Source organism: Phacochoerus africanus, chromosome 16 (genome assembly GCF_016906955.1).
Source record: "Phacochoerus africanus isolate WHEZ1 chromosome 16, ROS_Pafr_v1, whole genome shotgun sequence".
NCBI classification, from domain to species: Eukaryota; Metazoa; Chordata; class Mammalia; order Artiodactyla; family Suidae; genus Phacochoerus; species Phacochoerus africanus.
This window is the reverse complement of record NC_062559.1, coordinates 55075821-55100856: the sequence shown is the minus strand read 5'-3', so window position 1 is coordinate 55100856 and position 25036 is coordinate 55075821. Positions and strand designations below refer to the sequence as shown.

Genomic DNA, 25036 nt, shown 5'->3' with positions numbered 1-25036 from the left:
AGGACGTAACCTTTTAGAAAGTAAAAGGAGGGTCCTGGAATTTAGACCCAGGCCCTTTCCTTTCCGTGAAGCTGGGAGGTCAAGCGATGGTCCCTTCCCTACCTCACCCCGGTCCACGAACCGGATCACAGTCCAAACACGTGTTTGTTCTTCGATCCCTGGGAAAGAAACGGGGGCCACTGGGAGAATTCTGTGTCTCCTCTCCCGCGGCCTGCCCCCTCTCGCCCCCACCCACCCCCATTGTCCAGCCCTCCAAACCTCAGCCTCCAAAGACAGTCAATGAAATGCTAATCTGTCCCCGGCAAATTTGGGCTGACAATACCCCTCGTCGACCGCATGGATGACATTGATTACTTTTCAAATATTTACAATATGGCGAGACAAGCCTAATTTATTTTCTAAGGAGTTCAAGGTAGGTCTCCCCGTTTCCGAGGGGCAGGGAGGGGGAGACAATGGAGAAACGTTTGCGGTTGCTATCTGCAATAATCGGATGCTGACAGAGAGGAGTATTTTATTTAGTAATTAACAGTGTAAAGGGGAGAAGCTGTCATGTTGGTTCTTAGGCTGGGGGATGTGATGAAAGATGATATCTGCGATCTCATCCTTTCCACTTGTTTAGGATTGTCAGGATGAGAAATGTCAGCATTATGAAAGCTCGGCTCTGCTCTTGATATGATAAAACCCTTCAAAAGCCAGGCTTCCCCCCCGCCCCCCCTTCCCCCTCCTTTCTCCATCTCTCTCTGCACTTGCTTTTTTATTTATCCTGTTTTGTTAGATGGCAGAAATATAATTCTTTTCTTTCTTCCTATTATAAGCCACCATTTTTGCTTTATTATATGTTTCACAACCCCTAATGCCCCACTGAAAATTACCTTGTTAAATGACAGTGTTTCAAAGCCATGAATCCTTTCCACCAGTCCCTCAGAGGTTTGAAACAGTCAACAGACTGTAAAGAATAAATAATAAAAAAGTATTGATTATTTTGATGACTGTGAGATTCAATTAAGTATTAATTTTGCCCTCCAGTGGACCTATCAAGGTATATTCAAAAGGGAGGACTCGGCTCAGCTAAATGCGCGCTGAGTGCTCCAGCCTTAAATAGGGAGAAAATGTGTTTACCTCCAGTATTTGAAGAAGAAGTGCATTGATGCACAGAGTCCAATATTTAAGTGCTGTGCAAATTAAGCCCTGGTGACAGTGACATTGTTTTCCATGGTATGAGTATTGACTAAAGAAGTGCATTTGATGACAGCTTAAACTATTTGTATTGATTAACATTTTCATAGATTATCATGTGTCATATCAAATTCACTTTTCAGGCATGAATACATTAAAAAAAAAAAACCATCACCACAGGCATACCGCAACCAATGTCATGATGGGACAGGGGAGCTGCGCCACACCTGCTCCTGCGATGGTCACCTGTTTCCTGCTCAGGAACCATTTAGGCATGAACTTGGCAATAAATAGCTCCCAGATCACGCAAAAAGGGCGCTTCTGGCTTTTCTTTCCCTCTGCCTCTGATATCTGTGCCACAACAATATCATGCGTCTTAGTTGGCAAATGGAATAAAGGGCTACACTTGGAGAACACTGCTGATCCTAAAATGCCTTCCTAATGAGCTGAAGATCAAGCAGATTTACATTATTGGGGGGGTGTCAAGTTTGCCTTTTCGGAGGTGGTTTTTGTTTTCTTTCATGCTCTGGGCGTATGATGCTCTGGGTATCCGAGCTATTGAACACAGTTTGTAAGTATTTTTCCGATTCCTTTAAAAAAAATGTAAACCCGTGTTCATGTCTTTTTGTCGTGTATGGTTCGCTTTCAGATGTTCTTCGGAGGTGGGGTCAGCTTCCGTCCCGATCTGGGACCAGCGAAGTCAACTTCGGCGGTGCTGGTGGCATTTACATAAGACGTCTCTTTCATTCCAGCGAAAGCCTCCGGAGGGCCTTTTTCTCCCTCTCTCTTTTCTCTGCTCTGGGATCGGGTTTAATTGCTTCTCCCCCAGGGAGAGGGCTTCCTAAAATAGCCCCTGGTTCCTCCGTAGGGTGCTCCTTCCTTTTGAGTCTGTGGCCAAAGTACCAACCCCGCACTTTCTTCCTTTCCTTTCTTTTTCTTTCTCCCCCCCCCCCACCCCCTTACTGCGTTAAAGAGGCACAAGGTGTAAAAACAGTCACACAAAAGCACGTCCCACAATTAAAGCTGCGCTGGTTAGGTTGCTTTCAAAGAAGTTTGTTTTTTTTTTTTTCCTCCTCTCTCGGAAGCCTCCTGCATCTCTCACAGGCTAGTTGAGCTTTAATAGGGAGGGAGTAATGGAGAACTCCTCGGCTCTGTAATAGCTCTTCACTTGACTGCAGCCAGCACTAACAGCGGGAGCAGGCAGAGATAAGAGAGCGGGAGAGAGGAAGAGGGTGTGTGTGGGGAGAGAGAGGGAGAGAGGAGCGAGGACGCGCTCACACTAAAGCGGCCACTTCGTCTTCCTCCCTTCCCGCTTTTCCCCCATCCTAGGATCCAATGATAGCTGGACAAGTCAGCAAGCCCTTGCTGTCAGTGCGGAGTGAAATGAATGCAGAGTTGGGAGGTGAGGACAAGGCTGCTACTTCAGACAGCGAGCTGAATGAGCCCCTGCTTGCGCCGGTGGAATCCAATGACAGCGAGGACACTCCCAGCAAGCTCTTGGGTGAGTCCGTCTAGGTGTTTCATTTCGCTCCTACCGTGTTGCCTAGAAGAGCACCCGCACCCCCCTTCCCCCCCCCCCCCACCCCAGGGCTCTTCTTGCAAGTTTCTTCCAAGTACCCAAAGAGGACCTTGGCATCTTGGGTGCCCACCCCCCCCCAACCCCCAGGCGGATGCCCGCTGGCCGGGAGGGTGTCCTCCAAACTTTTCCCAACAAGGAACTTCCTCCTGCGCCTTTGGACTGGTCAGATTTCGCTTGAGTCCGCAGGCGAGAAATCATTTGGGGGGAAAAAAAAAAGAAGAAGAAGATGGTAGTATCATCAGGAAATCAGTTCCATTGTGAGAATTGGTTAACGTTTATTGAATAAATATCGACTCAGTTTCGGGTTGCTTCGCAGCCTTTTGTTAAGGGGAAGGAGAGTAAAGAGTTATTATCTGTAGTCAAAAGACCAGAGAGGGGAACTGAAAAATATCAATACCGGCGTCCGCTGCCAGGTAAACAAAGGTGGCTACGGGAAGTGCTCAAAGAACAAACATTTCATACTCGCAGTCAGAATGGCTATCTCTTCTTTTAAACGGGGGGGAGGACAGAAAATAGGTCTTTGGCGCCCCTCCCCTTCGCCTCTCCCCTCTGACCAGCGTTTATAGCCTCGTCCTAAGTGTGGAGGCAGCCCGATCCTGTTAGAAATCTTTGTTTCATAAACAAAACAGGAACAAGCGGAGTGCCACTCCAGCAAAGACATCTGTCATTCAAACAGATGACACTCTGTAAGCCAACTCAGGCAACTGTGATCTCTAATCAGAAGGGGAGCAGGCTGGGGAGGTGCGTGACTGACGGATGGAGGGGTGGATGTCCCCGCTGGAGGGGCGCTTACGGGGTAGAATGACAGGAGGCTTTCAGAACAGTTGTTCCTGAAACATGTGCTTTTAATTGTTTTCTGGTATCCATAAGCTTATAAGACTGAATCTGTGTGTTAGGTATACACGTATATGACATACTAACCTGTGCATATATATATGTTTACCTGATGTATATGTACTTAAATATATATACACACACCTCACATCTCAGTATGTATGTGTGTGCATTTATTAGACAGAAAACTGCTTGAGCTCAGGTTAATCGTGCGTCTGAACTTGAAAGAAGCACAGCATCGTTTCATAGACTGCTTTATTAAGGAAGCCATTCATTCAGTTAAAAAGATAAGCTTAACAAAACAAAAACAAAAACAAAACCCTATGGACAGAAAGCGACTTGGACAGTGTGGTAGCTCTAGGCCAGCTTCAACAGGGAGCTGTCCTCTGATTTTAAATGATCAAACTTTAGAGGAGTGTGGCAGAGAAACTTTCCGTATCCAATGTTCCATTGGTAAAACACTGTCCTATAGTTAAGAGCATAACCGCTTCCAGTTGCAAGGAATTTTGTCGTGTTACCCTTTTTCTTTGAAGGCAGCAGTTCCACCTCTGACGTTAATTTTCCATACCTAGGCATTAAGGTTTTAGCGTTTTCACTCTAAAGAAATATTTTGTTGTTGTCTAAGTTTTTATCTGTGTGGGAAGAGTTATGTCCTAAAACACTCATTTCATTTCAAGGGGTTAGTGAGAGAAGTCAGATGGACTCGTAAATGACAGAAAGGCAGAAGCCGTGCTCTAGCCTCTTTGATGCTGAATGCTAATACTGGGCACTTTGACTTTTAAGAAGTAATCAATTGTGAGTTCAACATAACTGCAGAGAATGGATTATGGGTTCCTAAACCTGGCGAGCACTTTCCAAAATGAATGCTTTTTGTAGAGTTTGCCTTAAAACCCCATTCTTCCCCCGAGTAAACCAATGGAAGGGTAATTAATGTGGCACCTCAACATTTGTTTAGATTTTCCAGTGTCGAAAACTGCCAGAGATTTGTTATGTCACCTCTTACTGATGGGCATGTGTAGAGACATCAGCTTAAAAAAAGAGAAGTCCAAGGGGAACTCAGAGAAATTTGAATTCAGAGTTCTTTGAAAATATGGCTTAAGTGGACTCTTTACGGGGTAAACTAAGGCATCGTGGTGTAGCTTAGAAAGGTCGGTGGGTTTTAGAAGGTGTCCGTCTTTGCTTTGGCATATGCTCACCTGAACTGGCGAGAGAGAAGCCCTCAGAACCTGCATCTCATACCTACTATTTCTCATTTATTCCCTTAATTTTTTGGGGGTCTCTAGAGGGCTTTTCAAACACAGTGGGACTATTTTCCAGTTTCCAATGAGGCAAAGAAGACATCAGTAGCGGAGCAGTTTTGAAAAACTTAAGAAACAAAATTGAAGACAGGGTGAGACAGACAGAAGAGAAAGCGCCCCCCAAAAGGGAGGAACCCCGATGTTCTTCAAGATTTCCTCGGCCCCTGGGTCTGTTAGGCTTTCACCGCTTAGCGGTATTGGGACTGCGGCATTAGGAATTCTAGTTCATGGAACTGGCTGCGACTTTCTAGAGTCATTCTCTCAGAATTTTTAGCAACGTTGGCAACACTTAACCAGTAATCATCTAATGAACCATTATTTTCTTTGACCGGAGTATGTTCACGCTTTTTGTTTTTCTGTGTAGCTGTGCTTATGGTCTTTACCTGGTAAAAGGAGGAATTTCCTTCCTCCGAATCAGGCACGGATGGTGTCCAGGTTTATCTCTGAACGATGCTGTTCTGACGTCCTCTCTCAAAGCAAGATTCCGAGAGCATGTGCGTTGTGGTTTTGAAAATGGAGCTTCTGTCATGACAGGAGCAGGTGGAAGCAAACGGGGCATCTTGCTGTGTGTACTTTTGTGGAGGGACCTTTCCTGGCCACGGGGGACAAGAAGGGTTCTGATTTTTATTGTAGCTGAAATTTCAGGATAAATGGATCTCTTTGGCGCTTAGTCCCCCGTCCGTGTCTTGTTGAAATTAGCAACCCAGAGGACAAGTCTGTTTCCCTCACAGTAGGACCCCTTCGGCCCAAAACTACAGGATGCCCTCTATGGATAAACAAAGGAAATTCCAGGAAGCCCTGGGTCTTTTATGCCTCTTCTTAAATTGCGCCTCTGCACTTAGCAGCATCCAAAGGGAAAGATACTGTGCAGAGTGTTTCAGGGCTCTGAGCAGCTCAGAGCACCAGAAGGAGAAACCAGAAGCCTAAGGAGAAAGTTCTGAAAAGGGCCCTTGTGTTTTATAAAGTAATTGCATCCGAGATCATGTTTTGCTTAACTTGAACAGCCGTGGCAACTAAAGTACACTTTGGAGAGACGAGTCCACATTTCGCTGAGGAACGTGTGGTTAGCTTGCTGTCTGTGATGTCATCAAGGGGTGCATTACTGATTCCTGGAAAGCCTGTGGAATAACGTCCTTTTTCAGCTCATGACTGTATTATGCGAAGCTCCGAGCGGTGGGAAACAGTGTGGAGCCGAAGAGGCTGGCGTGTCAGGGGGTTTTATCAGAGAATCGGGCTCTGTGTCTCCCTGGGTTTCAGCTGCGTGATCAGATGAGTGACGCCAGACAGGGCCAGTCATTTAATATGTGAGGAGTGATGTACATATTCGAGACCATTCTCCAAACTGGCCTTTGGCAAACGACCTCAGAGGGAAAAGGAGGCTGTGTTTCTCCAGCGACATTCGCAGAGAGCTCGTGTCAGTGTGGTGCTTCGTTTTTAGTTACGCCCATCAAGAATTCAGTGTTCCACGTTCAGCCAAGTCGAGTGCTGTAGTTCAAATGGCAGCCTCAACAACTTGGTGAGGAAAATGGCCCCAGAAAGGATAAAAATAATATATATCCCTCGAAAAAGATCTGCACGGAAGTTTTCCTGTGCAGTCTCAGCAGAAGAAGTGAGACAGTGCAAACCATGCCCTAAATATTTTTTCTCATCCTATTTGAAATTCGAGAGGTGATTTATTAACAGTCTTCCTCCCGGGAATATTTTTTATTGTTTCAAGTTAAGCCTCATGATTGCTTTTCTCAAGTCCCAGTTACCTCGGGTGGCTGGAGCAGTCTCTGTGGCTTACTTCTTAGGGGCGCCACACCACACAGAAACTGGGCACACATCTCGAAAGCCTTGAGCCGAGACATAAACAAGCAAGCAAACAGCTCCCCATTGATAAACATTTTATCTGAAATAAAAATTGGTGTTGGTCTTCTCTTAGGATAGTGGTTTTTTTCTAGGTTAAAAGAAATTGCATGCAATGATACTTGGAAGGGTGAGTATTTTCAGCATCATTTATCTATGAACTACTGCAAAAGGGTTGAAAGTTGGGCCAGTGATTCCTCCTAGCCAGAAAATGCTGCACTGTCTATAAGGGTTTTCTTTCCCTTTCCTTTCTGTTGTCTTTCTCATGGAAACATGCATTAGACTTTTTTTTTTTTAAATTGCCATCCAGTCTGACTTGATTAAAATTTATGGCAGTGGAGTCGTTTCCAATGACAAAAGGATAAAGGACTAAATTGTCTGTCACCCCTTGAGACAGTGGTCTCGCAGGTCAGCATGGAGGTCATTGGTAGGGCAAGGTGGGGACTGCACTTTGTGGTGAAGCTGCCCCTTGCCTGTGCATAAGCGGAGGCCCTCATGATGGCATCTCTCTCTCTCTCTCTCTATTACTTTATTTAAACATCGTTCAATGCCTTATATTCTGATAAAATATGCTGGGGCCAATAATCAGTAATGCGGCTTAAGCCCAGGAGGGATTTAGCTGGGAGCTGATGGGGAAAATTGCCTAGAGAAATATATTTATTTAAAATATGCACCATGCTTCTGTATCTTTACAAGTTTTGCTATTATAGCTATTGAAAATTCATACTCATTTTTCACTGGAGAGAGTGTGTTTTGCTAGAGAAACATTAAAAGAGCATATTTTTAAATAAACTAAGTAATTCGAGTAACAGAATTGCAGCTACACCGGTTGTTTAAAAGAACCCAGCAGAAACCTGTATTTGTGTGAGTGAACGGGATGCCTGGTAAGGTATTTGTCAAAACTCAATTAGGGTTTCACAGTCAAACGAGCCCTTGTGGTGGTGGTCTCTGACTGCTGAGGGGAAAGTGCGCGTGTGGAGACATTCCCAGACATTTAGGATCGTCCGTCGACTGCACCGAAGGGTTTCTTTAAAAAATCCAGGGTGTGTGTTTAGACGAATTTAGCTTAGTGTTTTCCTTCCAGAAAACCATTGCGATCCTGTACTGATAAATAGATCCCCTTTAAAGGCATTAATGTGTAAACTTTGCAATCAAAACTGAATTCATAGGAAATGGCACTGGGGTTTAAACGTCTCATCGTGCTCGTTCACGGAGCGGTGTTCTCATCTCCCCGTGGCACTTCAGTGGAGAAGAGTGCACAGTGGCTGACATCAGATTCAGTGGGGTCTTTCTGGGTGCCTTCTTTTTCCGTCTCTTTGCCATGCCTGGGGGACTCAGGTCAGACCTCTGTATGCAGAAGAGGGTTCAATCTTGCAGTGTTGGAGGATGCTATTACACAGTGACGCATTAGCAAATCAAAATGCTGATACAGATTTACACTTTCTCTTTGACTTTGATGGCCCAATAGGCTTCTATTTTTTTTTGTTATTTTTGTTAAATGGTCCTATAAACAATTGGAAACAAGACTAAGTGGTAGAAAATACATTAATCTGTCTGCACCATCACCCTTAAAATGATCCCATGTCAGCCTTTTTAATGGCTGTGATGTTCTGATTTAAAGGTTACTTGGCACTACGGTGTTTTTGTAGATCCCCCAGCTCAGTTTATGTCGTAATTAATACATAGAGGTGCATTCGGGATCAGGCTCTCAAGGCTCAGCCCTTAAGTAGATGGCTTTCTTCCTCAATTACCTGATTTAATTACAGAGTTAGCATTATTCTTTGCAAGAATTGACCACGTATTTCCCCCCCTTCAGAAATGCGATGTCAGCATCTTTTGGAAGTGGACTTTGCTGGTTATTGGACGGTAAACAGATAATTTGTGAGCGAGGTGGTACTTTCTTTGATTGGCGACCTTGCTGGTTTATGTTTGGGGATTAATAATACATCAGACACTCCCACATTAAAAGGGAAGTTGGATGTGAAGGAGGAAGGGAGGGGGATGCAGTCCTGCTGTGGGGCTCCTCCTGATTTTCCGGACCTTCTCTGGGAACGGAGACCGTCCGAGGAGCCCTCCCATTTGCCCAAGTTTCACCTGGCTCCGTTTCACCTGTGTCTTGCTTTCCTTATGCTAAAGAAAAAGGTAGCAACGTGTTTATACCAAACTGGCACCCTGTCAGGGGGCAATCTGTGTAAAGTTTCCTGCTGTCAGGTTAATGAATTTTTAAAAAATATCCAAAGGCAGAGGTAGCTGGAGAAAGCTCCTAGTAACAGTTGCCATTCTCCAGCAGATGGGTTTCTCTTTAATTTCCAAGGTGGCTCTGGAATTTTCTTGTTTGTTGTCCTCCTCGCTTCTTTCCCTCACTGGAGGTTTTGTTCACCTTTCCTTTTATTAATGCCATTTCAGCCTCACTTTGAAATGTTTTCCCTTTAAAATTTCCAGTGTCTTTCCTTGGAGGAGGAGATAAGTGAGCATATACTTTGTTGCAAGATGGATTTTACAGTTGCAGGTATACTTTGTTATAAGCCTGGATGAGGTGCTAAATCTGTCAACACTGAGCTTTTCTCTGGGAATAGCTCCAAGTAGTGTTTATATTAAAATTCATTCAGAAAGGAATATTTGGGCTTTGGCAAATATGGGGGCTTTGATGAGGTACATTTATTAAACCTATTGACCTGACTCAGTGCTTTAAATGTGAATGCCGACCTGGTTCTCAACATTAGAAAACAATGTATCTTAAAAAAATGATGACATATGAATTTATTTATAGAAAAGAAATAGACTCATAGACATAGAGAAAAAACTTATGGTTACCAAAGGGCTAGTGGGAGATGGGGAGGGTATCAATTAGGAGGCTGGGATTTTAACACAGACGTACTACTGTGTGTAAAATAGATAACCAACAGGGACCTACTGTGCAGCATAGAGAACTCTACTCAATGGTCTGTAATAACCCATAGTGGAAAATAATCTGAAAAAGTGTGTACATCTGAATCACTTTGCTGTACAGTGGAAATTAACACAGTGTTGTACATTAATTATACGTCCATTAAAAAATAACCACTATCAAAAAAGAAAGCTAGTCCACCCTAAAAAAAAGTCGGATTTCACGCAGGTAAGAAACAAGGGCACACTGGTTTGGGTACATGTCTTGCTCTGTGTTGTGACCATTGTTAGCTGTCAAATTGGTCTCAGCCTTTCTAGTGTGAGCGGAAGTTAGAAAAAAAGAACATTGACTTGCTTTTGGTTGAAGAAAGTTGTCATTCTCAGAGAAACAGAAATTAACTTTTTTGAGGGTAAGGGTTCAAAGATCATCTTTAAAAACCACCTAGTCAAATTGTAGAGCTCCTTGCATCTGTTTTTAAATAGTTAACCGACACTTAAAAGCAATCGTAGGGTGTTATATGAATTTCTATATTTCGTTGGAGAATTTAAAAGACAAATCCGTGCTCAAACGTCTCTTAGTCTTTCTTTTTAAAGTGCTTTCAAGGTCCCAGATGGGGAAAAACATACTGGTTTTTATTTTAATTAAAAATTAGCTACCAGGAACAACCTAACGTACAGTCTGAGTCCCTTTGATAAGAGGACAGCATTGCCATCAGAACTGTTTAATATTTTTAGGACACTGTAATCTACCAATGGTACCCCAGGTGAAACAATTTAACAATTTACTGAATATTTGTCCTGCTGTATATATTGTTTGGCATTAGGTGTTGTTTTCATATTTCATCTCTTTACGTGAAATAATACTATTTTCCAGATGGATGTATTTTCCAAATATCTTGTGCTATTTTAATTTTCTCCTATGAATGAGGAAAAAAAATCCCCAATTGTGATAAAAGTTTGTGAAAGCCAAGAAACCCATATTTAAAAGTTAGTATTACTCCAGTGCTGTAAAATGACAATACCCATCTTCCACTTTCTTATCACTTCCATACTGTATCCCTGCTTTCTTGTATTTTCTTCATAAGTGCTGAGTGCACTGTGAATGCATGTAGCTCTGCCCACGCACATCATGCGAGTCCGCTGTGTTCTCCATAGTTTCTCCTGTGGTCACGTCACTTCAAGTTGTCCTGCTAAATTTGCAGGATGCATGCTTTCTCTGTCATAGATTAAGGACGTCTAGCTTGTAGTAATAAGCTTTTAGTTCACACTCTCCATATATCGCTTAAATGTACTTTTCCTAGACCTACGTAGATTTTAAAAAGTAGTTTCCAGATAAACTTAACACAATTAATGGGTTGCCAGTAAAGAACGACTAGTTACATTAGAGCATTGCTTCAGGCATAGTGGGGCTGTAATCCAAGTTCCAGTGTCATCTTTGAAGCTGCTGTTCACTGAGCAGAGGAGACAACTGGATTTCTCAGAATTTGTGCAGTTTCATTCAGTAAAACGATTTAGGGGTTTCTGCAAAGTTGGACGTATACAGAATAAGTATACATTTTTAAAACTTACGGAACTAGCCCCTGCTAAGAAAACCTCTAAATATTGGAAACTTAAATATTTGTCTATAATATTTATATTGTATAAATACATATACAATACAATATATACATTATAATATAAACATTTATCTCTTCTTTCTCTTCTTTTTTTGAAGTAAAAGGCATTTGTGCAAGAGTTAGTAAAAGCACAATTTTGGTTACACATTCCTGTAAGAATTCCATGTGCCTAAATGTTCATGTACATATAGACATATCCAGTTGGGATGTATGATTGATGCACGATTTAAAAAAAAAAATCCCATTTTAAATATTTGGTATTAAAACCATGCAGGATAATTAATCTCCTTTTGCAGTTCTTGATGGCCACATATGTGGTGATTTGTCTTTTAATATCAATATGGCAGGATTTATTTTTATAAATGAATGGTTTGGGGTTACTTATTGCAGGAGAGAATCGTCACACAGTCGGAGAAGGGCTGAGGGATTAATTTGATTGAAAAATGCAAACATTTAAAGCTGTTTAAAAAGCATGAAAAAATTTTATTGCAGGGTGAATTTTTGCCAAAATCCACCAGGAGTGGAAGAGAATAAAAAATCAAATAGAAAAACACCTTTTCCTGAGTTAAAAAAAAAATGTATAGATGCAGAAGTGGTATGTGGGGTGAAAAGCTGTCTTCCAAACCTGCATTTTTTTTTCTTTACTGTGTCTAATTTGATTTAGCAAAATATGGCAAAGAAGGAATGTATCCAGTAGGAAACATCTAATTTTCAAAATGCAAAGCATGAAAAAAGCATGGAGTAAAGCTAACGTTGTAATGACTCCACTTAATTATATGAACGTACTGCACGGTTATGGATGCACGTGGGTCAATATTCAGAACAGGGATCGTCGTGATTATGTGGGAAGCTCTCAGACGCTTTTGGGAAGTCACAGCCATCATGGTTTTCGGTGTAGCTGGAGCTCATCTTGTTCTGATTTCTAAAATTAAGGCAACTTTTAATCTTAAGAGTTACCTAAAGCATTGGTCACATTTTCAGGTATAGCGGGTCTATTTCTTTGCTTTAGTTTGGCGTCTTTACTTTTCCCAGTATATTCCATGTGCGCGGTAATTCAGAAACACTCTAACAGGAATCTGCAGGCAATCAGAAAAACGTGTTAAAATTAGGCATAGCTTCAAATGGGATTAATGTCTACAGCTGCCTGTTTAGAAAAAAAAAAAAAAAAAGCAGGTCGGATTGAAGGTTGCTGTTGGCGTTGAGATGGCTGTCCTAGCCTAGCGGGGTTGGTCCCTGTCTTGTCATCTGTAGTGTATCGATATGTTTTTCTAACAATTCCATAACCTGAACCCTGTAACAGTTTATGGTCCTTTGGAGAATTCTTATGGATTCTTACGGTGACGGAGGTCTGAGAAAAGATCTTGAAAGCTTTCACAGAATCTGGCTGGGTGACAGAAAGCTGGCATGACTGTGATTTCGCTGCTAAGGGGTCCTCTTGACTCGGAGCATCCTTAAACTTTTAAGTTAAAACAAACCCCGTGAGACAAACGCTGGGGCTGGACGGTGAAGGCGACCCCCAGGGGCGGCAGAAATTGGAAAGTGCCGAAGGGTCTGCGATAAGAGGCAGAACGTGGCAAGGCCAGTGGGGACCCGGGCATCCTCCCTCCGAAAGGGATGTTGGCGTCTGTTCCGCCCCGAACACGGCGCCGCGGAGCCTGGAAAGCCGCAGGCGTGCAGTCCTTCGTGGGGGTTTGTGTTTTTTAATCTTCCCTGGCTATTTTTTCGGCAGTGATGCCTAAAGGACTTGAATTTTGAATGTGGCCCCCGTGAGAGAGGAAACCAGCAACAGCAGGACGGGACCGTGCCAAAGAGCTTCACAGCATCGGTGCCCAGAGATACCAGTCTTAACGTGGGCAATGCTGCTAATTTCTCCGGGCTTTTCAAATCCCCTCTTCCACATGAGCTCTCCCAGCCCATAAAGTGTGGCATGCGAAGTAAATTGTTTGTCCCTCGCCACCGACCTGCCATATTTACTGTCAGGAGAAATGGACAGTCGTTGGAAGAGCAGTTGTTAAAGGCCAAACAATTTTTAAAGATGTGGCAAAGACGCGGGAGGGTTTTCCTTTTTCTAACAATGAGCCACTCCTTCAGACATCAAAAGACAAGATAATAAGACACTTCAAGCACAATTCAAGATTATATTCAACATCTAAAGGCTCATCTCTTGTCAGTTTGCATTTACTCTCCCAGGGATGTGATGCTTCTATCATCTTTCTGTCAAGAGGAGTCTGGCAGAAGAGGCGAGGGCTCTTATTTCACACACTTAGGGTTTTTTTTTTTATCAAATAGCCCACACTCATTCTGATTCAGCCAAAATGGGGGGATAATTTGAAGAAGGTCATATGCACACGCACAAAAATCTCATATTGATTTGTGTGATTAGAAGGCATTAAAATTGCACGTTTATGTTAGTTGCTGAGATGTTTTGTCAGTTTATTTGGTAATACACTTTTGCAGCCCAGAAAAAAAAAAAAAAGATGACTTAAGATTTTCCGAGAGAGGGCTGAAAGCTAAAACTGTTTCCTTTAATGTGATCACATTTGAACATTTTAACAAGTGAGCATAAAAATAATTTCATGCTTTTAGTTGAACAGTGTTTGAAATTAGCTTATAGAATGAAATACTTCATGCAGTGGAAAAACAAAACAGCACAATTGCCTAGGAGAGGAAAGAAATACATATGTGAAATTATTTTTTAAAACTTTAAAAATTGATTTCATATATTTAATATATAGATAAAAGGTGATGACATTTTCAATATAAATGTAATTATGAGGTTAGTTTACAATGGTTATCAAATTTTTAACATTTTGTACTGTTTGAAATTACAATGTCATTATATTTGTCATTTTCTGCCATTTTTAGTATATATGCCCCTTTCCAGAGAGCCTATTAAAGAATATATAAAGGAGTTTTAAAATTATTATTATTATTCTCCTTCAAAATTCATCACATCTCCTCCTTTGCTCTTTGACAGCCACAGAGCCATACAAAGAAACATTCTATTTTTATTTTTTAGTGGCAGGAGGGGTGGGGGTGGGGCAGATCTATAGATGTGAGAAGAATCAGCTTTTCCTCTCAAAATAAAACAATTGATGAAAATCAAACCACAATATCCTGGGATCATTTCTATATTGAATCTTTGAAATTACTTCTCCTAGGAATTTTCATCAACTCTGTGGGTCTCCATCGCGTAGAGTTTCTCTTTTTCTGTCGTGAAGTGTTTTGAAACCCACTTCCTGACCTTTGCTCTCCTTTAACATCTCAAAACAAAGGAGGGGGACGTGCATGCCGTGTAATTAGAGGAGGGTGTCAGAAGCCAACCCGGAATTCGTCCTCCTCATTGCACGGGGGCGTCCTTTTCTACTAGGCAGAGTATGCACTCACCATTCAGCTGTGAATTCATCCACTCAACCGATATGCGGCAGCACCCACTTTGTGGCAGGCGCTGTGCTCTGAGGACGTGGTGGAGGGTACGCCAGACAGCATCAGTCACCTGGTCTGGCTCACCTACTCCACAGGATGCTGAGGTTGCAAAAATGAACAAGACATGGTCACCCCACCCTCCGCTCACAACCAACATCAGCTGGTGACATTCTCTCTGCCTCTGCAGGAAAGCTTCATCGTCAATGTCAGGAATTTCAAAAGGTGGTCATTGGTCATAGCCTAAACATTTCGAAAAACTCTTATCTCCAAAAAATGCGGAAGAAGAAAGGATGCTTCAGTTTCAGGGCGCATGGCATTCATCATGTTTTCACTGGTGCTCATGAGATGGAACACAAATGCGACTCTTTAGCAAGTGTCTCTTAGTCACATCCAAAGGGACCATGACGTAGATGTATCTTGTCCTCTCCTGACTTTATTCCCCTTCCAAGATTCTTTATCACACAATATGGTGTAATGAGTCAAGGCTCCGGAGGCAGGCTCTTTGGATTTGAACCTGGCTGTGTTACCTGTCAGCTGGTCTGGCCAGGTACGTCAATGTGTTTAAACCTCAGCCTCGCCATCTCTCAGTGAGGTACCAGTGGTACTTACTTCGCAGGACACTCTTGAGGTGGAAGTGCTGCGTCACGGGTAGAGCCCTGTGGAGTGCCCGGAAAGTAACCAGCTCTCAGCAAGTACCAGACAGACCACACTATACTGAGGTGAAAAACGAACTTTTTCGAAGGAATGGGATGAAGTTTTCGCAATGGACATTGAAAACCAATGACAATAATTCGGAGGTATTTGAATTCCTAAAAAATTCCCCCCAGAACATCAGCTCCCAAGTTCTCTTGGCCAAACAAAAGTTGGGGGGCTCGTTCCTCCTGGACGACACCTGCTCCTCTTCGGGAGCAGCCGTCACGGCTTTCTTCCGAAGTCCATTCAGGGGAGGACTCAGACTTATAAGTGGAGGACAGTCTGATTCACTGTCTTCATCTTGGAGAACGTGGGGCAAGGTGATGAGCCAGAGGAGAGGGCAGTTTCATAGCTGCCTCTTCTCTAAACTTGAAACGTTGGAATGTACAATTCCATCAAATCGTAGAGAGTTTAAAGATACTCTTGGCAGTGGGAAGTGATATGAAGCCATATGTCTGTGGGCGGCAGCAAATGCTTCTCTGATTTGTGGTTCAGTCGGATACCCTCGTGGCAGGCCGCCGGTGGGCAGTGTTTCTCCAAGGGGGACAGCTGTCTCTCCGAGGGAATTTGCCAGCTCTCAGGCCAAGCACGTGTTTCTTTCTGCCTTGACCACATTGTTGCCAAAATTCAGAACATAGCACTTGCCTCCCATTAAAGGCCCAGAGATCTTTCAGAGGATGCTTTTGTGACCTGCCAAGATCAACCACACACCATTTCGGAAAGAGAGACACATTCCATTGGAGTCACCAAAGTTAGGGGGAATGATACGGCAGAAGGAGTATAACCGGGGTTCCGTTCACTGCTCTTGACCTTTGCTCAGAGATAGGACCTCTTGCGGCTCTGTTTCCTCTCCTGTAACACGAGAGTTTGAGCAACAGTTCGGAAGGGCATTAGACATTACATAAAGGAAAGAAGTTAAGGTGCCTGCACGTGGGGCTGTTAAATAAACCTGAGTTCCTTGCTTCCACTTCTTAGACCAAGTGTAACTTTCTTAGATCTGAGAAGGGATCCTATGGTATGTGGATCAGATATTGATGATCAGATGAGGCGGGGGTTTTGACGGATCAGACCTGCTCTCCGAATCTACCTTTCTCCAGAAAAGCCCAAACTCAAGCTAGAAATAGAATAACCTCTGCCCCAGAAATAAAGTGGATTCCACTAGCTTGCGGGATTTCTCCATCCAAATGGGCGCTCTTTTCTGCCTTCAAAATAAAGCACTTCTTTCAAAGTGTTGTGTGTCCGTCATGTGCTATTTGGGTAACTCTAGGCTGCAACTAGACATCCATGTCTTTATAACTTTGGGGATTTTTACAGCCAATGTTTAATTAGGATGTTCTCATCTTCAAGAATGAACCCTTCCTGTTTCTTTCAAAAAAGGAATTAAACCCCAAACAGGAGGACAACCTCAGAAAACCTGTCAGCGCAACACTTCTGAGAACTGAACATGCTACCGGTATGTGGGTAGGTCAAACTGACGTTTGAAGCCGTGTCTGTGGGAAAATGTATTACCTTTAGTAAGGGTGCTTAGAGATTCTGCTTGAGATTGCTAAAACCTACTTCCCTGTTTTTGCTGCTGCTATAAGCTTATCATTATCATCTTTTATAAATATAAATTGGGAATAGCTACATGGGTGGCTTCTATTAAAGGTCCCCAAATGCAAAAGGCATATTCTAACAATGCTTATAAGGGGAAAAGAGACATATAACAATATAATTAGGCTTTTCCCAGGAAGTTTTATAAAGGTTATGGAATCTGAGAAAACGTAAGTTAAAACTTACTTCCTTTTATAGATGCCAAAGTAGTCAGCATCACCAAGGGAGCATCTCTCTCCTGTTGTCACCGTGGCGGCCCCACGTATTTGTAATTATGTATTTATTCATGCCTTATGCACGTTTATCAGAAATTATTGGCACGTCTAAAACCACGTATTTAGCACATGTCAATAACTGTGCGGCACTATTGAAAAATATTAAATCACGCCTTCAGATTGGATTAATGGACGTGTCTGTGTCCGTGTTAAGGAGACGAGACAGACTCTCCTCAGAGCCAGTGGCAGTGACCGTTCCCTTCGTACAGAACGTGTCTACTTGGCAGTCTCGACTTTCTTCTCTGAATGTAGAGGCTGCTTTGCCCCTTAGATGTCCCCGCTGTTATCACTGATCCCTCTGCGGATTTGTCATTGGGCTGTGCCCCTGGGTAGCGACAGCATGGAAAGGATAATGTTGGGAAAACGAACAAAAGACCGAGCCCTGTTTCAGGGTTTACATCATCCAGAGGGAAGGAACCCAGCTCTTCCTGCTGCGCCAGGAGGCGCTGATGTGCTTCTCCCATGCTCTTCCCTTCTGGCCGCCACCTGCAAGGTACTTTCATCAAGCACTGTGCAACAGCCGAATCCTCCACTTTTTCATTTTTTAATAAAAGTTAGGTTGCGTTCTTAATCTGTCCTGACTAAAATCAGTGCTTGGAAGAATTGCTTCTTCTAAGTTAAGATTCTTCTTTCTTTTCTTTTTTCTTTCTTTTTTTTTTTTTTAACTCATCTCTCTGCCTTTATGTTTCATGGTAGTTCAGAAATCTTCCATGTCTCAAAATCCTTAAGACTTTAACAGTCTTAGACACCCAGTAGGGATTTGCAGCTTACCTTCTTCTTTAAATGTTGAAATAGGCTTGCCCACTATTAGGCTTTTTCTTTAAGGCGATCCTCCCCCATGAAAATGGCTCTGTTTCTATGCTACCCTTTCAAAGGACGTCTTGGTTCTTGGTCTTCTTATCATTCAGAGATCCTTTCTCTCCTGTCAGACATCACCAACCTTTTAGAGAGAAACTATGGCATCCATATAGCAGCATGTATTAGCTAATGTCTCTTTACTTCAGTTAGGTTAGAGGGGCTAGGTGCAGTTAACTATGTAATGTCTTTTTTTTTTTTTTGTCTTTCTGCCATTTCTTGGGCCGCTCCCACAGCATATGGAGGGTCCCAGGCTAGGGGTCGAATCGGAGCTGTAGCTGCCGGTCTACGCCACAGCCACAGCAACACGGGATCCGAGCCACGTCTGCGAGCTACACACACCACAGCTCACGGCAACGTGGGATCCTTCACCCAGTGAGCAAAGCCAGGGATCGAACCCACAACCTCATAGTTCCTAGTTGGATTTGTCAACCCCTGCGCCACGACGGGAACTCCCTATGTAACGTCTTGATGTGTTCTCTAAGTTGTTTATAATGAACTTATTGAGGGGTTAATTTATTCAGAAGCATGTACTGTGTCCCAGTCTTCTGCTCCTCCCCCCCCCCTTTTTTTGCGGTCAAAATGTTGGGACTAAGCTTTCTTCTTTCCCTCATGACAGTGACTCTTGCCTTCCCTTGTTCTCTGACTCTTCTCTCATTTTTAAACCTCTTTTGCAGCTATTCCCAGTGTTTGCCCAGTATTATGATGACTTGTGCATTTGTCTGCCTCCCTTGCTGAGGATCGAGCCCCCAGAGGACAGATAATAGATCTTGCATATATTACGTGCCGGATAAATGTTTTTTGAATTGAACTGCTTCTGAATTGGATGTTTCTGGACATCATCCGCATGGTCGATACTTACTGAATATTAAGGGGAAATAGACTCTACTCACAGGAGTCTCCTATCCACCTGAAGGAAGAATATGTGTGTATGTGTGTGTGTGTGTGTGTGTGTGTGTGGCATGTGTAGGAACGAAAATGAATAACAAAACAAAGGTAAGGCGTGTTTGTTCACCTAGTCTACAAATATTTATTGAGCACCTTTGTGCCACGTATTGGACCAAGTGCTGAGACTACAGTAATAAACTAGATAGAATTGAAATTTTTTTCATGGTGTTTACAGATGATAGGGAACTCAGCTATGAAACAGTAATTGACCAGAAATTTAATAATTTACTGTTGTGAGAGGTGCTTTGCAGGAGACGTTTGGATGCCACAGGAATGAATGATCAGGGGCTGTGGCTTAGTCTGGAGGTCCAGGCGTGACGGTGGACACTAACAGGACAACCTGTGGACATTTGACAAATTACTCCTCTCCTTTGGAAGCAGTCTTGCTGGAGCTTTCACACAAGATGCTCTGTCTTCTCCTGGACAAAGGGATGATATGCGCCCCAAAGCAGACAATCAGGTGCTCTCTTTCCTGGGAAAATAATTATTGAACCGAGTGACCAAGGGCTGAAACACAACTAGACGGTGACAACCCCGGAGACCACCACTGGTTTTACCACCTGAAGCCTGGAAGGTTCTTTATGGCCGTCCTTTCAGGGTTCTAAATCATTAGCTTTTTCATTTGACTCTGTGAGCTGCCCCTAAACCCTTATTATGGATTCTTTTATCTCCCTTTCTCTCTTTTTTTTTTTTTTTGCTTAGGTAAGGACCTAGAGATTATCATACCAAGTGAAGTCAGTCAGACGGGGAAAGACAAGCATCATATGACATATATCATTTATATGTGGAATCTAAAAAAAATGATACAGATGAACTTGTTTTAAAACAGAAAAGACACTCATACACATAGAAAACAAACTTATGGTTACCAAAAGGGGAAAGGGGAGAAGGACAAATTAGGAGTTTGGGATTAAAATATATACACTATATATAATAGATAACCAAGAAGGACCTACTTTATAGCCAGGGAACTATACTCAATATTTTGTAATAACCTAGAATGGAGAATAGTGTAAAAAAGATATACATATGTATTCTTATACATAAAATATGTAACTAAGTCACTTTGCCGTACATCTGACACGAACACAACGTTGTAAATCAACTGTTTCAAAAACTTATTTTCCAAAGACTAAGTTTATATGACTTGCAACTAAAGAACTCTTTTACTGATATGCTCAGGATCTCCAGAGCTGCATTCAGATAAGACATTTTTCTAAAAACGGTATCTCAAAATGAGAACAGAGAAGGCATTCCTAGTTGGGCAAACAGCATGGGCACAGGAACAGAGTGAGAGAGTTATGTTTAGCTGCAACTTTGTAGGATGGAAGTAAAGAATTAGGACTTCCTGGTAGAGAAAGGGGCGGGGCCAGGTGAGGGTTCATTGTACGCAACTGAAGTCCGCCTTCAGAATTAGAAAAGCTGGGCCACCTTGAGAGATGCGACATGGGGTAAACTTCCTCTCTCCCTCCCATTCCTCCTGCCCAGCCTTGAGACCCAGCCAGAGCGCCCACCGCCAGCTCTAAGTTCTTCTACTAAATTTTGGTTTAAAGCACCACTGATCCTTAAGGAACACCTACTCTAGGTACAGTGATACGTTGTTCTCATGATCTCTTTGCTGCATCACCACCCACATCAAAACTTAGCGGCTTAAACAGTGACAAAATTTGTTTTGTTCACACATCTTCAGTTTGGGAAGGGGTTGGTGGGGGGGGGCATTTCTCTTCCACTTGATTTCAACTGAGGCAGTTCAAAGGCTGGAATCATCTGAAGGCTTGTTTCTCACTGTCTGGTGGTTGATGCCGACTGTTGGCTGGGACTGTATCTGGGGTGGTTGACTGGAGACCTGCATGTGTTTTTTGTTTTTTTTAATGTGACCTGGGCTTCCTCGCAATATGGTAGCTGGGTTTCAAGGGCAAGCTATGAGAGAGGGAGGAAAGGAGGGGGGGCCGGGATGGAGGGAGGGAGGGAGAGGATGTGGAATCTGGCTTTCATGAATTAGACTTTCCTAACCTATTCTTGGAAGCCAACAGCATCCCTTCCGCCACTTTCTAGCCGTTAAAGCTGAGCATTGAGGTTTTTCCATATTTAAGAAGAGGGAAGTTAAACTCTTAATTTTTTGTTGAGAAGAGTGTCAACAAACTTGTGGACAAATTATAAAACCACCACAAAGGCAACGTTTCTACGTATCTCTTTCTTTTCTCTTTGATAAATTAAAATAAGTAAATGCATTTCGGAGGCAGTGTCCTCTTATTTGGTGAACAGATATGCCTAATGAATCAGAAGATCTTATTAGTGGCAAAGTTAAATGGGGGACAAATTCTTTACCAATTAATGAGTGTAGCTCAGTATCTTGTAGATATCTGGGTGTTTAGTTCTGCTGAAGGTTACCTTACTTTTATCACTTTCATTTTTCTCATAAAGACTAAGAGGTTTAGTTTAGATTTGGGGAACTGGGTCTCTAAAAACAAACACACACGCAAAATGAAGTCTCATCTTAGGGTCTGGGGCAGATGGACGTCCACTCTGTCCACACTTAGGACAGACCATTGGTTATAGCGAATGAAAATAGATTTCCCAGACCTAACATATTAAGTCCCATATTTTTCTCTTTGGTAATAACAGACAGAAATTTCAGTTATGATAAACGATTTCTGAGCCTTTATGTCTACCACTAGACATTCTAAAGAAGAGTGAGCTGGTGAAAGAAAATTGGTGTGTTTGAAGGCATTTCATGTAACCATTGTCATTTATAAGAAAATCATCCACACCACAATTTTCTAAAAACATTTTAAAATTAAATAAAGTTAACTCTGCCTTTGAGGAGTTTTTACCTACATCCTTCCTTCCTGTCTTTCTTTTTTGCCTTTTAGGGCCGTACCTGCAGCAAATGGAGGTTCCCAGGCTAGGGGTCAAATTGGAGCTGCAGCTGCCAGCCTGCGCCACAGCCACAGCCACGTGGGATCTGTGCTGCGTCTGTGACCTACACCACAGCTCACAGCAATGCTGGACCCTTAACCCACTGAGCAAGGCCAGGACCAAACCTGCATCCTCATGGATGCTGGTTGGATTCATTTCCACTGAGACACAAGGGCAACATCCAACCTTAGTTTTTTTTCTGATTATCTGTAGGATACTCCCTCTTTGAGCACCTTGAATTCCTATAAAACCTGATTCCACATTTTCTTTCTTTCATTTTTTGGTCTTTTTTGTCCTTTTTTTAGGGCTGCACGGGCGGCATATGGAGGTTCCCAGGCTAGGGGTCCAATCAGAGCTACAGCCACCAGCCTTCGCCACAGCCACAGCAACGCCAGATCTGAGCCGCATCTGTGACTTAACACCACAGCTCACGGCAATGCCGGGTCCATAACCCACTGAGTGAGGCCAGGGATCGAACCCGAAACCTCATGGTTCCTAGTTGGATTCATTTCCGCTGCGTCACAATGGGAACTCCTGATTCCACATTTTCTACTGTGTAATAATTTCTATAAAGAATGGTTATCAAAGGCAAGAATAAATATTCTGTGTTTTAGACAGATGGAGAGATAACTGAGGCATAAAGTTCTTTCTGATCCTATTGTGGAAAATAGGGGAGCAACAGACCCCACTAAAAATCGTAATTAGCTGTGGTTATTTTAAGTATGGACTCAGCAAAGCAAAATGTGCACTTGTCCTTTACGTGGTTCGAATGGTGGGCAGACCAAGAGGTTTTTCGTAACTGAAAAAGTCAAGAACTGAATTCTGAATTCTTTTCAGTATTGCAAGAATTCTAGCCCAGAATCTTTTTTTCCCCCTTGGACCAACACCCTCTGGCCTCCCTTTCCCCCAGGGAATACATGAGCGGTCAGTGTAGAAACTTGCGGTGGCCCGTCTTCACGCACAGGGCTGTCATCCAGTGCTGAATACCCCTGGAGGGGAGGGGATTAGGGCACCATGGCAGACTGTTGAGCCTGGTGCCAATATCCATTCCTTATAGGTCATGGCATATGTGGTGCTAATAGATGGTTATGAGATCCTCTCTGCAAAAATTCTTACAAAAACACGCCTTTAAATCCAGTGAGAACTTCGTGATAAAGTGCATTTCCAGGTATGTCGACAGGCTAAACCCCTCCCTCTCCGGTCTTTAATAATGACGGTGATGATGAGACCGATGATGGCTGCACAGATTAGCATTTTCAAAGTATTGCTACCTGCAGAAATTCCAGGGAGAATTTGATTGGGATTTGGCTCTTAGACTTCAAGAAAGACAGAGTTAATAGGGTTGTGAGTGTTGTTTTTCTCCACTGCTTAGAAGAAAAAATCAATTGAACATAAAACAATTTTTTTTTTAAATGGGGAAAAAGAGTCTCCTTACTGTGGCTTCCTACCGAACTCAGAATAAATTCCAAACTTTCATAACATGAACTTCATGTTCCAGAAAATATGCCCCCTGTTTACCTGCAGGTGATCTCTAACAGTGCTGAAATGAAATGCTTTTGGAGTTTGCTTTTTCCTCATTTAGCTTGCTTGTAGGGGAACTATATATGGTAAACACTTTTTCTATGAGAACAAGCGTTTTTATAGCAATAGCTTGAATGACTATGAGGTATCTTGTCGTATGCGTGTACCGTCAAGTATTGCTGGACAGTTTCTGATTTTTTAAAATGAACAAGCTTGTGTATATCCTTAACTGTTTCCTTAAGATAAATTAATACAATTAATTAGTATGGTGTAGAATTACTAGGTTAATATGTATGTGTGTTTGAAGGCTCTCCAAAAAGGGTGTGCAAATTTTTACATCCATGAAGAGGATTTGAGATTGACCATTTTCTGATTTTTATCTTTATTTTTGGTCTCTGGTGACTTGAAAGGTAGAAATGATATCTTTTACTTTGCATTTCTTGGACTACAAATCCAGCTTAAATCTTCCTTTTGTGATTTTTGGCTATTGATAATTCCTCTCTGAATTACCTGTTCTTGAGTTCTCCTTTTGGAGAACCCAGCTTTTTTTTCTTGTTGCTTTTGTGAGCTCTTTATATAAAAAGACACCAGTATTAAATTTCCCATATTGACAAACTTCCAGACTTTGCTAGCGAGAGGAAATAAAACATATTAACAAAAGCATGATGGGAAAACGTTTTCTTTTGAATTGGCTACTTCGCTAAAGACCAACACTTGTTTACACCGGACGGAATATTACTGTAGCTATTTTAGTCAGGATCCTGGCAGGAAAGAGACAGCACAGTCAAACTGGGCAAATTGGGGAAAGTCAAACAATGGTACCATTTTTATAAGAGTTTGGATGGAATGTGGGGAAATGCAAAGGATCATAGAAATCGTTCTCCCTCCAAAAGTGAGCAACACAACCTCTTTGTCACCCTTGGACCCTTGGATCCCGTCACCCTCTCCCTTTCCTTAGAGGACGCGGTTACTCTGAAAGGGCGAAGGAAAAGGACAGAAAGGAAAACTGAGGGAGAGGGCGTGTTGGGAAAGGACCACCTCTGTTGGGGGCACAGCCGTTCCAAGACCCCACAGGAGGGGAGGCGAGGCAGCCAACACCCCAGTTTTATGTCCTTCCCTCTCTCCACTGGCAAAACCCAACTGGAAGCCAGAGGGAAAGAAAGGTTTTGATGTAGAGTCCTTGTAGGTCAGCCTTTCAGGGCAGCCGGCAAGATGGGAAAAAGTAATAGCGCTCCCTGTAGGGACAAGTGGTTTCAGCTCCTAACTCTTCCGGAACTGGTCTCAGGAAGGCTCAGCTTCTCAGCTCTGCTAAGTAACCGTTGCTTAACATCTGGGGCCTTCCCCTGTAACACGAGGAGAACCACAGTGCCCACCTCACACGGTTATCGTGCTGGCGAAAGCACTTAAACCCTTGGTGTAGCCTTGGCATGGGGTGTATGTGATGTGTATGCAGTTGAGGGTCTAAGAAAGCTGAGATGTCTCCTCCTGTCGATGTCGTCTCTCTCTTTCCCATGCCCCCTTTCGTTGGACAGTCCCCGCTTCTGGCATAGTCTGCTTGCTGGTTGAGCT

The 25036-nt window shown here is 42.9% G+C and overlaps 1 protein-coding gene across 1 annotated transcript in view; it reads left to right on the top strand.

Moving 5' to 3' along the window:
• Positions 1-25036, top strand: part of POU6F2 (POU class 6 homeobox 2) — a 484815-nt gene that overhangs the window by 90763 nt on the left and 369016 nt on the right. The window contains exon 2 of the mRNA XM_047763270.1: positions 2506-2677. Coding sequence (XP_047619226.1) covers positions 2506-2677 — 172 coding nt within the window. The remainder of the gene's footprint in view (positions 1-2505; positions 2678-25036) is intronic.